General features: G+C 36.1%; 2 protein-coding genes across 2 annotated transcripts in view; both read left to right on the forward strand.

Annotated features, from left to right (window-relative positions):
• The first annotated feature begins 1,971 nt into the window (after positions 1-1,971).
• Positions 1,972-4,361, forward strand: praf2 (PRA1 domain family, member 2). Its single transcript, XM_082189010.1, has 3 exons — positions 1,972-2,160; positions 2,786-3,003; positions 3,211-4,361. Exons 1-3 carry the CDS (start codon positions 1,982-1,984, stop codon positions 3,348-3,350), a joined length of 537 nt encoding a protein of 178 aa, XP_082045136.1. The 5' UTR covers positions 1,972-1,981; the 3' UTR covers positions 3,351-4,361.
• A 4,888-nt stretch (positions 4,362-9,249) lies between these two features.
• Positions 9,250-15,037, forward strand: part of cacna1fa (calcium channel, voltage-dependent, L type, alpha 1F subunit a) — a 39,053-nt gene continuing 33,265 nt past the window's right edge. The window contains 7 exon segments of the mRNA XM_082187811.1: positions 9,250-9,633; positions 10,561-10,760; positions 10,859-10,893; positions 10,895-10,961; positions 13,163-13,302; positions 13,591-13,733; positions 13,930-14,082. Coding sequence (XP_082043937.1) covers positions 9,615-9,633; positions 10,561-10,760; positions 10,859-10,893; positions 10,895-10,961; positions 13,163-13,302; positions 13,591-13,733; positions 13,930-14,082 — 757 coding nt within the window. The 5' untranslated portion in view covers positions 9,250-9,614.

Consider the following 15,037-nt stretch of genomic DNA (forward strand, 5'->3'; position numbering starts at 1 on the left):
TTTGAATTTTTTTGCTTCATCGGAATGGGATAACACTTGGTGAATTTTGTTGTATTAGCTGTGAACACACAAAAAAATCATGGACATGATTCGGATATGTTAAAGGTTCGTAAAAAAAAGTGTCACACTTGGCTCCTTCGCGGTCAAAAATGACCTACAGGAAATAAAGGGGAAATACGAAAAATATAAAAACTCAGAGAAACTTTTGGTGGTACAAACTACAAATCAGCCACTGTGCAGAAAAAAAGTGCACAGCAATGAAGGAGTGACATCCTATATGATGAACTGCACCACTCCACAATTTGTCAATGCAAAAAAACTGTATTTTATTTATAGAAATACATTAATTGTATAGGTAATTTAATGTTCACTATTAAATTCATTGAATATGTTTTGAATAGTTATTTATTTATCATTAAAAAAGGTGTATGTAATATTGTGTGACAAATATATCATATGGTGTGACTTAGAAAAACAGTCACACCATAGATACAGTGTCACACCATATGACGTTTTGTTCAGTTAAGCTAATCTCTTGGTTAACTAAAAACAGCTAGCTTATACTTAGCATGTAAATTGCCACATGGCAGGAATGATTTTTAAGAATTAATAAGTAAAATTCGTATAAAAGTGTTTCATTTTCTATGTAAATAATGTCATACCATAAGACACAAAACATTGACCACTACTGAGTGTCACACCATATGACACTCATTCTACGGACAAAATGTATTTGGCCAGAACTTGCTTTAAAATCATACACAGACATCAACACTTTCTGTGTCTGTTGAAATAGCCTAATTCTGTTACTTAAACTGTAAATCTATCAATTATTTATACTTTGCTGATATGTATTGTCATATTAGTAAGGTCACACATATCCCGTACAGTCACACCACATGACAATTTTGATGTTTAGATAAAAATTTGAAGTAGAGGTCTTTATACACCAACTACAGCTATGGTATGCTGTAATAATATCTTGTCAGAGGAACAACATGAAGATATATATTTTTAACAAATACCCATTTTTATTAGGTTATGACATCATGGACAGGTAGAATCGCATGTCATGTCTCCCACCCATGTATATAGTTAAAATAAAATGTATTATTATTCTTACATTTTTATTCCTGTTTTTTAACCTAAAGTTTGATAATGATTGTTTGCTGTTATGTTATTTTATTATGTTTTTTCTGTTAGATCATAATTGCTGTTCCCTTCTGAAGTTTTATTACCATTTATAGAATTAAACTGAATAAAATACCAATTAATTGCAAAATGTCTGTATAAAGTGTTTTGAATTATCACTATCCATCCCTTATTTTGTTAGATTTTTTAATGATCAAATACTGAGTTACAAAAATGCTTGCATTGTGTTCCCTTTGTAACCAAATGTTATTGTTCGATTGTAATCATAATGCAAAACTTAATACTTATCTTACAAAAATATCTAAACCTTGATATAAAGTAGTCTTTTAGAATGTCTAAATATATATCTAAATAAAAAAAATAAAAAAAATAGAAATCCTCTAAAAAAGAAACTCGTAGGTTTTTTATTTAGTGTCATTTTTCAGGCATCGTGCACTAATCAACTTTTGCTTGTTTTGTACACCAGAAAGTAGTTTTATGTGTTATCAACTCCAAGCTATCATTTGGAGCTGATATAGCCAAAAGCTTCTTTTTTTTTCTTTTTTTTTGTAGTTTCAGTTCTACAATGCCCAATAGAGTAAAGGGTTCACACAGATACACAGTTTTAAAGGTTAAAAGGCCACATATTTAGTATAAAAATAAAAAAGTTCCTTACTATATAATTGACATATGATATTTTATGAAATGTTATAAGTCCACCTACACCACATATGATCATATTTATTTATGATTTATTTATGATTTATTTAGTGTTGTTATTCCGCAGCGTGTTTTCAGTCCCGTGGGTTTGCAATGCATGCTGGTAAATGTAGTCAACAAAGGCGTCAAAATGGTGGATTTTCAACCTCCTCCTTTCAGAACCCTGGACGATTTTCTGCTGGGTTCGGCTCGATTTTCTGTGCCTGATGTTCGTAATTTGGATCGGTGGAATAACCGAATCATTAACAACCTTCTGTATTACCAGTCGAACTATTTTGCTTTCGCCGCGGCATTTTTGGTTATAGTCGGGTAAGGAAACACCAGTGACGTGTACGTTCATTCAGACCTATTCACTGTTCTTTTAAAACCCTTAACCAGGTATACCCCATTTGTGTTATGTTCTGTATTGAATGCGTTTTGTAAAAATAAAAATAAAAATAAAAAAATGCTCACAATTATTCAATTTGTAGTGTGACCTAAATTAAAAAAGGGTTAGGCCAACATTCACTTCTCTGTTTGGAGTGATCTGATAACGATTATGTGTCATGGCTTTGTCAGGTTTATTAAGACGTTGTTTTGTTGGCATCACCAAGACAATTATAAAGCAGTAATCAGCAGGCTAATCATGTTTTCAAACAGCTCTCATATAACCTACTCATGTCAGGTCAAGATAATTATCCCTTTGCTTTCAGTGGCCCATATTGTTTCATCACTTTCTTCACTTCACCAACCTTTTAGTTTAACTTGATGTACTAAAATAACTAAAACTGACATAAAAAAAAAAAAAAACTATACAGACATACCGGTAGGTCTATTAAAAACACAAAATACGAAACGTTTATCTAAAATAAAATTAAAATAAAAAATGTAATAGTATCTTAACTATACTACAGTAACAATTTATTTTGTGTTTGTGTGTGTAATTGTGCCATAGATATTTCCAACCACTCCAGCTGATCCTTGGGGCAACAATTGTGATGCTTCTGTTTTTGGGGTTTGTCTGGGCTGCTGAAAACAAGGCGGTAATCCGACGGTTCCGGAGGAATCATCCATCCTTCTCCCTGGCTGCAATTTTGGGCTCCAGCTACCTTATTCTGTCCGTTTTAGGAGGAGTAGCTGTTTTCCTCTTTGGCATTGCCTTCCCCATGTTAAGTTAGTATTCTTTGTTGCCTACATCTTTTTTTAACACTAAAAAGTACTAGTATCACATTAGTGCACTGAAACATTTTCAGTTGTTTTTGTTCTTTTAATACTTTGTATGTACACTTGAATTAATTGTTAGCTTAATGAGCAATGTGTATTTGTATTATCTTGCCATATCACGCTGTGACTGTCCCTCCTGATGCTTTCTCCTCGCAGTGATCCTAATCCATGCTTCAATAAGACTCAGAAGCCTTAAGAACAAACTAGAGAATAAGTTGGAGAGTATAGGATTGAAGAGGACACCCATGGGCCTGCTACTGGAAGCGTTGGGACAGGAACAAGAGGCTGGATCATAGCTGTGCTAACTATTAACTAACTGTGCTATCGCTTACCCCTTCTTTCCTATGAGCTTCTTACATGTCCTTAAAATATGTATGAAAACAGATATTGGCAAAACCTATATGGCATTTGCTAAAGTCTCTCAGATATGCAAGAAGGGCCCAATGGACAAGATTAGATTTTATTATAGCAAAAAGTAAGATAACAGGATCAGGTGTTAATAACTATTAGGTGTCCAAAAAAAAGGCAATATAATGCCTTGTAAATAGGGTAAATAGGTTAAGAGTTATTAAATTTACATTTATTATTTGAGTAACTGTCTGTTATTACTTAATTCTATGGATTTATCTTCTAGATGTCTATATGACATCTGACAGGAGACGTCTCAGAGATGTATTGCAGATGAAAAAATTGCAATACATCTCTGTATGAAAATCTATTTGAGTAACAGTCTGTTATTACTTCATTCTTATGGATTTAATTGTGCCAACACTTTTATTCTGCCCCTAAATATGTTTTCTGTAAGTAACACTTGATTTTGTGAATTGTCTTGAAGGATATTTTAAGAGATTGTCTTTTTTCCCAGTGCATTACATGACCAAATATTATTTTTACAGTTTGTTTTGAGTTTTATTGTATTTTATTTTAAACAAAGTTGTGCCATATGTGGCCTGCCATGAATTGTGTTTGCTCTGTTACAAAGTGCCAAGGGTTTTCTGTTATAGCAACCCAAATTAGTGACCAAGAATATTATCTGTTTCCATTTATGTGTTCAGCACAAACTGACATTGTTGGTGAAAATGTCTAATCTCATTTGAAGGAGAGATACAAACATATATACAAATAAATCATCATTAATGTAATACTACAGATGTTTATTCTTTCTTTTAGTTATTTAATATGTTTGAGAACAAAAAAAGGTCATTTGTATTTTCTGCATAATTAATGTTTACAACATCAGCTGCCTTGTATTTTCAGGAAATGCTCGTCCATTGCTGTGCATAATAAATAAACTTTCATATACAGTATCTGCAGTCTTTGTCTTTTCATCTGACAACACGTAGGGGTGCTGTGACCGTTAAAATTAATGTATAGTATGCATAAGGTAAATAATGCATAAGGTAAGATAGCCAATTGTTTCGATTCTTGTTAATTCAATAAATCATTGTTTGTGTAACATGTTTCTGATTAGTTTGCCTTTACCTGAACGATTATTAAGGAGATATATAAACGATTATTAACGATTACGAACTTCATTAAGTAGGTAGCGGTGGAATACAGCAAAGTGAGGAAGACGAAAATAAAAAACTACATAACTACAATAAAAGCCCTTCACATATTTCTCCCAAATTAGCTGTTGGAATTCTATGACTGCAAGTTTCACAAGAATGACTGAAGTTAAGGTTTTTAAATGTAAATGTTTGTTTAAATGTTTACAATAATATTCTTGTGTTATTATTCTGCATCTCCCAAAGTCATCTGCATATTATGAACATTTTAATTATAGGCGAATGGCTCAAGACCACACAAGAGATTGGAGTTACATGCGCTTTGAATGTTGTTCTGTACACCAAACTGAAAATCATTTTGATACACAACCCACATACCTTCATTATCAATGGCTTTCATAAATGTTATTTAAGGTTAATTTGCATCAACAGTTGTTTTCTGCAGCAATGCTTTAGAATGTTGGTCAAATCAAGTTATCATTATGACAGATGTAGCTACTGATGTCAAATCTCTAAACAAATTAAAGCTCAGTTGTCATCCTTCTCAAGTGAACACAAAGACTGTGCGTTGAAATTCCAAACTGCCCCCATTTAGAACCACTTCTGCAGACTACAACGAGCATTGACAAAGCACAAATCCACATTTAAAATTTTAAATACCTTGCAGACAAATACCCAACATTAAGTCCCATCCCTTTTGTGTGGCATTGCCATTTGGCAGAGTACCTTTGTTGGGCATAAAATCACTTTAGTAGGAAGAAAGAAAAACAATCAGACCAACATTTTAAGTGTCCTCATACATTTTTCCACACCTTACAACCTATCTGCAGTGAAGCAGTTTGGTTTGGCCTGTCACCAAGGGAGTTCAAATACAAAATCTGTCTTTCCTTCATGAATTAATGACTCTTGATTTAAGCCTTTGTAGTTTACAAATAAGGGTGAAAAAAAAGGAAAAACCATTTCTGTCCAGTAGTCAGTCTCATTAACTGACCCCACCAGCAAGGTCTATGTCTATCATATGTCTCTGGATCCATCTACAGCATACAGGTATAAATATGGTGTTCCAATAAAAGATACCAAATAATCTGAGAACATGAAAATTACTTACATGGCATTGTGGCATCAGTTCATTGAACTGGCCTTCCTGTTCCAAATATTTGTAGCTTGATATGAATCCAGGATAAATGCCCTGCCTGCATAATTTTTGACAAGGCAGATCATGTACGCATTGATGACCTGTGGTCAAGAAGAATGATTACAGACTTGCAAGGTAGAACTGAATGCCTACAGAATATTTAACAGAGTACAGTCAGCAACAACATGTCAATGAACTACAGTATAAGAAATCCTATGAACGTGCATATTAACTGCATCTTAACTTTCAAGTTTCTCCCCAGGTTTGAGGCATTCCAAATCCCATGTAAAGATCTTGTATGGGCCAACTTTAAGCCTTTAAAGTTTACACAGAAGCTACAAAAAACAAAAGTATAGCATTGCATCAAAAGCATAGTTACCAAAGCATGCTACAAAAAAAAAAAAAAAGAGGCAAAAGTAGCAATGCATTGCAAACACCTCCTGAGAAAACCAGGTTGCTGCTGGAAGAGGTGTTAGTGAGGCCAGCAGGGGGCGCTCACCCTGTGGTCTGTGTGGGTCCTAATGCCCCAGTATAGTGATGGGGACACTATACTGTCAAAGAGCACCGTCCTTCGGATCCTGACTCTCTGTGGTCATTAAAAATCCCAGGATGTCTTTCGAAAGAGTAGGGGTTTAACCCCGGCATCCTGGCCAAATTTGCCCAGTGGCCTTTGTCCATCATGGCCTCCTAATCATCCTCATATACTGATTGGCTTCATCACTGTCTCCTCTCCACCAGTAAGCTGGTGTGTGGTGGGCGTTCTGGCGCAATATGGCTGCCGTCACATCATCCAAGTGGATGCTGCACATTGGTGGTGGTTGAGGAGATCCCCCCTTCTGTAAAGCGCTTTGAGTGCAGAGAAAAGCGCTATATAAATGTAATGAATTATTATTATTATTAAACAAAGGCAGTCCAGTGCCATCCCGATAGAACCCCCAATTTATATTACGACCCAGATTAGGGACCAGGGGGGTTAATAAAGGTCCTATGAAGTGAAGCGATGCATTCGTGTAAGAAAAAATAATTGTTTTAAAACTTTATATAGCTTCCGGCAGTCGACAAGCAAGTCGACCTACGCCAAAAGAGTAACACTTGACGATGTATGACGTAGGAGTAGCGTAAGCTTTGACGCCTCTCGCGGTTCAAACAAACGGCTGGGCAACCGCGTTCATCATTACATTGTGCGTCAAGTTCGAGGGTTACTCTTTTGGCTCAAGTCGACTTGCGTATGGCCGTCTGCCGGAAGCTAGTTATTTGAGTCTATATATTTTTAAATATGGATATTTTTCTTACACAAACGCATCACTTCACTTCAGAAGGCCTTTATTAACCCCCCAGAGCCGTTTCGAGCACTTATCACGGATGGATGCACTTTGATGGACTTCCAAAAAGATATAACGTTACCCATTGACTCCCATTATAAATCTTGGAAGAGCCAGGAATTTTTTTTAGATAACTCCGATTGTATTCGTCTGAAAGAAGAATGTCATATACACCTAGGATGGCTTCAGGGTGAGTAAATCATGGGCTAATTTTCATTTTTGGGTGAACTATCCCTTTAATGGGCTTTATGCACAGCTACACTACTTCCTGAACTTCAGCCAGCTCTTTGTTTCCTGTCTGTCATTATTGGACAAACTGATTAATCCAGGTGTGTCTGATTATTGTTACTGAGGTCAGGCACACCTGGATTAATCAGTTTGTCCAATAATGACAGACAGGAAACAAAGAGCTGGCTGAAGTTCAGGAAGTAGTGTAGCAGTGCATAAAGCCCATTTGACCAACATTATAAAGCATTGCTATACAAAAAACTACGGTGGCCCAGTAGTGCACAACACAACGAAATTTAAAAAGCAAACATGAGTTCACAACACATCGAAATTAAGCCACAACATAACGGAAATGAGCCACAACACAATGGAAATAAGCCCCAACACAATGGAAATAAGCCCCAACACAACGAAATAAAGCCACAACACAACGGAAATAAGCCACAACGCAATGAAATAAAGCCACAACACAACATAAATAAGCCACAACACAACGGAAATAAGCCACAACACAACATAAATAAGCCACAACACATTGGAAATAAGCCACAACACATTGGAAATAAGCCACAACACAACGGAAATAAGCCACAACGCAACAAAATAAAGCCGCAACACAAGGGAAATGCTCCCGACCACTAGAGGGCTCTCGGAGCGCTATAAAGTTAGTTTTCCTTGCCATTGTTCTATAGTCTAGAATAGATAGACTATAGGCAGTCTTAAGATCAGTACCACGATTCGTTTTAACAGTATGTAACTATTGTATATCGACATAAAACATTCAAAATCACCTACATGAATTATAGCTGTGTATTTATACTCGAGAATGCTTTGACCCACTCCACAGAGCATGATCCATAAGGGAATGTCTGGCAATTCCACCATGCGCTGTGGTAGCGCATCAAAGCATTCTAAAGGATAAATATGCAGCTATAATGCAAGTAGGTGATTTTGAATTAATAAATGTCGATATACAATGGTTAGCTACATAATGTTAAAACTAATCTTGGTGATGATATATTTTTAGACTGCTGACTCTATAGAACAGTGGCATAGAAAACTAACTTTACAGCGGTCCGAGAGCCCTCTAGTGGTCGGGAGCATTTCCATTGTGTTGCGGCTTTATTTCGTTGTGTTGCGGCTTTATTTCGTTGTGTTGTGGGCTTGTGGCTTATTTCCGTAGTGTTGTGGCTTATTCCCGTTGTGTTGTGGCTTTATTTCGTTGTGTTGTGGCTTTATTTTATTGCGTTGTGGCTTATTTCCGTTGTGTTGTGGATTAATTTTGTTGTGATGCTTATGTTTCCTTTTTAAATTGCATTGTGTTGTGCACTACTGGGCCACCGTAGAAAACAACTGTTGCAAAAGAACCTTAAATAACATTTATGAAAGCCTTTGATTATGAAGTTATGTGGGTTGTGTATCAATATGATTTTCAGTTGGGTGTACAGTCAGCAACATTCAAAGCACATGCAACTCCAAGTTCTTAGTCTTGAGCCATTAGCCTATATAATTTATTATCATTTTTATAATATGCAGATAACTTTGGGTTTGCAATCATTCAGGTAAACTCAGACTAATCAGAAACATGTGTTACACAAACCATGAATTATTTACAAAATGTGAACCATTATAAAGGTAGTTTAAGCTTCTTCGTTCTACTTTATTACTCTTCTAAATAATAGGCTACGTAAGACAAGACTAAGAAAAATCAATAGCCTACTTAGTTGTCCACGCCCACGATAAGGTATGCTCATGAATATTCATGTGAGCGCCACCCATTGCAACTAAATAAGTAAGTAATAACGGACTTTAACAACGGATTATTTTTATGATTGTGTTCTCTGATTTAAAAATAAAATAAAAAAATGTATCGAAACAACTTTAAACATATTTATTTAACACGATTCAAGGTATCCAGAATTTCCCTCGTGTCTCCTCCCCTTTAAAAGGTTTCAGCACAATCATCCTCGGCGTTAACCGGCTCACATGAGTTAATCCAGCATTCACGGCTTAGGCTACTACACCCAAGACCTGCGGTCACACGAGGATAGATTTATACATTTGTTTTCCTTTATGATTGATAGCCTAGCCTACATATTAAACTATCCACGTGTTTTCAATTAATGTAAATATATTTACGAAAATGCTTTGGTCTGTTGACCCGTCTTTTAAATTAGATCTTTGGAGTTCCTTATTTGTAAGGCAGCGCGCGTGAGCCATTTCACCTGCGCGCGACACTTGTTCCGCTAACTGCTCGCGACGCGGTTCAGCCCGATAAATATTATCAATAGATATGAAAGGTGTAGTGAGGTGTTATTTAATGTAAATTCGTTGGAATAAGCAGCAGACTGTGCTGAAGTCGTGGACATGGATGTGACACAGAAAGGTGAGTGATAGGCTATCACCTGGTCAACTCTCTTGCAGAAAGACATATGCATAACTGACATTTGTCAGCAGCCATTAAAATAATAAACGAGTTATTGACCATTTAATTTTTTATTTTTTTTAACAAAGATTTTAAGATAAAAAAAGTGAGACCATTTCGTAAAATAAAACATTTTTAATTGCATGTTTGCTTTTTGCATTTCACAACCTTGCAGTTCCTGCAACATAAAGATAGATAGATAGGTAGAAAGGTAGAGTCAAATACTAGCTATTCTTTTCTCTTAGAACTAGGTCACTTCTGCCCGATCCCTTATAAGGCTTCTTAAGTGTACTTCGGTATTAGCCACATCTGGCCTCTTTCTTTGCTTTAAACAGTTTTATAAGTCTCTGCTGAGTAGGAAATGTCAAATATAACACTCATATGAGTAGCTCTAGATGCAGGTCAACTTAAATGCAAGTTACTGATTTCGGAGAGGCTGTCAGAAGACTATTTTCAAAAGCAAATGTTTATAAAACATTAAAAAAGATTTTTCAGATCATAGACATTAGAAACTGATCGCATTCATTTCACTGGATGTTAATTTACATTTGCTCTTAATTTCTTTATAGTTTAGCTTGCTATATTCATCATTAACTCTCAAGTTTTTCCAAAACTGTATGAACACAAAAGGATAATTTTTAGAATAATGTGCTGGTCTGTTGCTTGTCAGCTGTAAAACCCATTCACTTTCACTTTGCAAAAAAACCCCAAAAAACATGGATTTTTTTTCATTGTTCAAGGTCAAACGGATTTGGAGTGACCATTTTTATTGGAATTTTGATTCTCTCAATTTTGATTCTCTCAAAGTGAACTTATATTTTAATATTTATAGTAGATGCAGATAATTTGTCACAGGCATAGATTTAATAAGAAAACCCTTTACTTCAGATGGGGCCGGCTTGGCCGGGTCTGACCCCAGCAAGACAGACACACTCAACTCAATAGGTTCTGCAGGGCAAAAGAGAGCTGGAGGAGCCAAGAAGCACACGCAAGCTAACAAATCGGCCCTGCGTGCTCCTAGAGCTCTGTGCTGCCTCACTCTCAGCAATCCTATACGCATGGCAGCACTGGCCCTAGTGGAGTGGAAATATCCTTTTGCCCAATGTGTGTGTGTGTGCAGTCCTTGTGCATTCTTTTCTTTTGTATGTTTTCAAGATGATTGTTTCCTTGACCTTAGACCTTTAAGCCCTTTGATATATTCATTTTACTGGCCATCTTTGCATTGTGTTGCCCTTGGTGTGTCCAAACCATTTCCTGAAGATGATTCCAATGCCACCAACCACAATCTGGTGAGTCTACTATGCCATTCACTCAGTAAATGAAAACTGATTCCACCACCCAAAATAAATCAAACCACGTAATATTACTTTGTGCTCCATCCAAGCACATTCAACGTTTTAGTCATTGTAATTGACCACCTGCATGGTGTGCAGCTTAAGCCATCCATAAATAATAAGCAAGAGTCCCCTTATATATTTATATACTGTGTGCAACCCCTTGTAAGTGTTTAAATGTACTTGCATCTCATGCTTTTATGACACAAAATGAATGTAAGGGATTAAGGGAAACAGACAGAACAAATCACATATCGTATTTAGATCTGTTCATTAGTGTAAATGCTGTTTATTAGATCTCCCGCTGTCTATGATGTCATCAGTAATAATCGAACAACAGTAAAGCTGAGAAAGAAATATTCCTCAGCTCTTGAATGGAAAACGTTCAGATATACTCTTAAATACTGAAAGCACTCTATATTTATTGCCTTTAATGTGTTTATTTGTTCCTCCTTATTATTTACTACTTGCTTTAATGTTTTGAAGCTATGTTAGTACACATATTTAAAATTCTTAACATACAATTGGTTTAATATAAGTTAATTTGTAATTATTTTAAAAAGTGCTTATAATTACAATAAAAAAAACAAAAGATTTTAAGATATTCAAGTTGTTAACAAATTTTTGGAATCGGAATGGGATCGTGAGGTGCTTAAAGATTCCCAGCCCTATTTAATACATTTTGATCTACAAAATGCTCTCTCTCTCTCTCTCTCTCTCTCTCTCTCTCTCTCTCTCTCTCTCTCTATATATATATATATATATATATATATATGTATGTATGTATATATATGTATATATGTCTGTGTGTGTGTGTACATATATATATATATATATATATATATATATATATATAATCTTATTCTCTTAATAGGGAATGACATGGAAAACACTGTTTTATATGTAATGTTTTGTGTGTATGTAGATTCTGCCATTTGAGCATATTCTAACTTTCACACTAAAGCATTAATTATGACTATTGACAGGACATTTTGTCGAACACTTTAATTCTACTACTGCGACTTCATGCTGGTTAGTCCATTCCATTGTGAAATCTCATTGGTATAAAATCTTGCGCTACATAAACTGCACGTTTCCAGTGGTTTCGCATTCAGTTAGACTTTTCGCATTGCACCAGGTTAGGACACAGTGTTAATGGAAAGTACTTGAAAGGTTTGTGCATTCGGCCCCTGGCTGAGAGTTTTTTTTTAATGATCTGCATGTTAAATTGAATACATCCAATAGAAGGAAATGTACAGTTCTTCAGAGCTCCTAGTGTTCGGTGCAACACTATAATTGCATTAGGCTTGAAGTTTGACTGACAGCTCTGAATACCAAACAGGATAAGAGTATTGACCATCTGTTCTCTATCTATGGCAGCTCGCTCGCTGCCCTTACAGAAGACACGTGATATACTCTCTGACTGATATTAATGATTGCAACAAACCGTTAGTGCTTTATTTAATAGATTCACCTCCCCATGCTTCTCTTTTTCTCTTTTTTCTGTCTTTTCTTTTTCTTACACAACACCATCCATCTGGATTTAAGTGAATACACTTGCACTATAACCTCTATATAGACCTCTTACAGTTTGCTCATAATGTCATTTTCAGGTTAGCTAAGACTTTGTACTGATGTCTGTTGAGTCAGCAAATGGATGACTAGCTGGTATTAATGTGTGGTAGCATTTAGCTTTAGCTTCTTACTGAGTAGGTCAAGAGGGCAGAAAGCTAATGAGCTCAGCAATGTGTGCTATAGGGGGAATCAGGTGAAAGGGAGAGTGTGTGCGTGTGTGTGTGTGTGTGTGTGTGTGTGTGTGTGTGTGTGTGTGTGTGTGTGTGTAGACCAAATTGCTTCTCAATCATAAAGCTTGTATATTTAAATATCAATCAACTTAATTATGACAGACACATTTTTATAGTGCCATTTAAAATTTACTTGGACATATGAACATATCTCAAAAATATTGGATTTTTGCTGCTCAATATTTTTGTGGAAACAAAACATTTGAACCGCATTTATTGCACAGAAATTTAGACTTCTGATCAATTTAATGCGTCCTTGCTGAATATTTTTTTTAAAATCTTACAAACTTTTGAATTTTGTGTGTGTGTAGATAGTGCATCACTTCGACTTACTTCCTCAATTCTTCCTAGGAACAAGTGGAGTATGTGTTTCTGGTCATTTTCACCATCGAAACATTCACAAAGATTCTCGCATACGGTCTGGTCATGCATCCTAGCGCCTACATCCGCAGTGGGTGGAACTTGCTGGATTTTGTCATTGTCATTGTAGGGTATGTGTGGTTTTCAAGTTGAACATGCTTTCTTTCTTTCTTTCTTTCTTTCTTTCTTTCTTTCTTTCTTTCTTTCTTTCTTTCTTTCTTTCTTTCTTTCTTTCTTTCTTTCTTTCTTTCTTTCTTTCTTTCTTTCTTTCTTTCTTTCTTTCTTTCTTTCTTTCTTTCTTTCTTTCTTTCTTTCTTTCTTGGTTTATTGAAGACCAAGTTTGGCTACATAAACCTACTTATGACAGTAGAGTCAACAGCAAAAGAGGTCAACACCAGGTTTGTGTGTTCCATTTGCAGTCTTTTCAGTGTGATAGCTGAAATGGGAGAGCACAAACCAGGAGAGGCACATCACGGAGCAGGCAAACCAGGTGGTCTTGATGTCAAAGCCCTGAGAGCTTTCAGAGTACTGCGACCCCTGCGCCTGGTTTCTGGTGTGCCGAGTAAGTGTGTGCATGCTTTCTTCCGTAGTTTTGAGTAGAAAATACGTATACGGTGTATACTGTATAATTCCGATGTATACAGTGTTGTGATTCAGGCTGTGATGTGTGCAGGTCTGCAGATAGAAAATACGTATACGGTGTATACTGTATAATTCCGATGTATACAGTGTTGTGATTCAGGCTGTGATGTGTGCAGGTCTGCAGATTGTCTTGAACTCCATCATGAAGGCCATGGTGCCTCTGCTCCACATCGGTCTGCTGGTCATGTTTGTCATCATCATTTATGCCATCATTGGGCTGGAGCTCTTCATAGGCAGAATGCACAAGACCTGCTACTATGTAGGGACAGGTGAGAAATGCAAGCACAAGCTCTTACAAAGCTGGCTGCAATGCCACTCCGTTTGCATGTTTAACTCTGTCCCCACCAGCATACATTTTTTTTTAAAAGTTGCTATTTTTGATTAACTTTCATGGCCCCCAGAATATATTGTTGCATGAATACAGTATCTGAACATACAATATTTCAAAAGAAAGAACAGAGCCACTGCTATTAAAAAAAAAACGAAATAAAACATTTTATTCTAGCTTCATGCATACTTTATCAACACTTGAATGGGTATTGGGTATGTTTCATAAAAAAGCAGCATTTTGAACAAAAAGCTGGGAAAATCATGTTGTTGTCATGTTGTCAAAACATAGATCAAGCAGATCAAGTCCATTAACACCCCCAAAGTTTGCACAGTCCTATCGACATTTCATTCTGTAATTTTAGGCATTTTTTATTTATATGCTGTTTGATGGTTGTGTTAGCTTACATGTGCGTAATCAATGCTTCTGTCGTTTGTTTCCGCTTCTTCTTTGCTTGTTTTTTGGGTCCAAAGATTCTTTACTATTTCAGAAGGTGTGTAGTATCGCCCCCTATCGTATAAAGCCGGGTGCATGCTGTACAATTTAGCCATGATTTGGTAGCAAAATTTTGTGAATCCTTAAAGATTCCTCTGATCCTTGGCCAAAATCGGTAGTCTTTGATCATTTTGATCATTGATCATTGACATGTTCTCCGACAGCCGACAGCCAATTAAAATTTTCCGAAGTGTCAATAGTTTTGAGGCACAGTCCTGCTGTGTGGCTTTTCCTACAACAACCAAAAACAGAACCTGATGACGCAAATAGTGAGACAACAACAAACAACCACTTGCTCCACAAACACCTCTTCGTTTTCTTTTTCCAGTGTACCATTATCAAAATTAACTCTAAAGATTGTTTTTGTTTGCTAGTCACCATTTCTATTGTAAAACTGCGGA

Source organism: Leuciscus leuciscus (assembly GCF_965113295.1).
Source record: "Leuciscus leuciscus genome assembly, chromosome: 13".
In the NCBI taxonomy this organism is placed as follows: domain Eukaryota; kingdom Metazoa; phylum Chordata; class Actinopteri; order Cypriniformes; family Leuciscidae; genus Leuciscus; species Leuciscus leuciscus.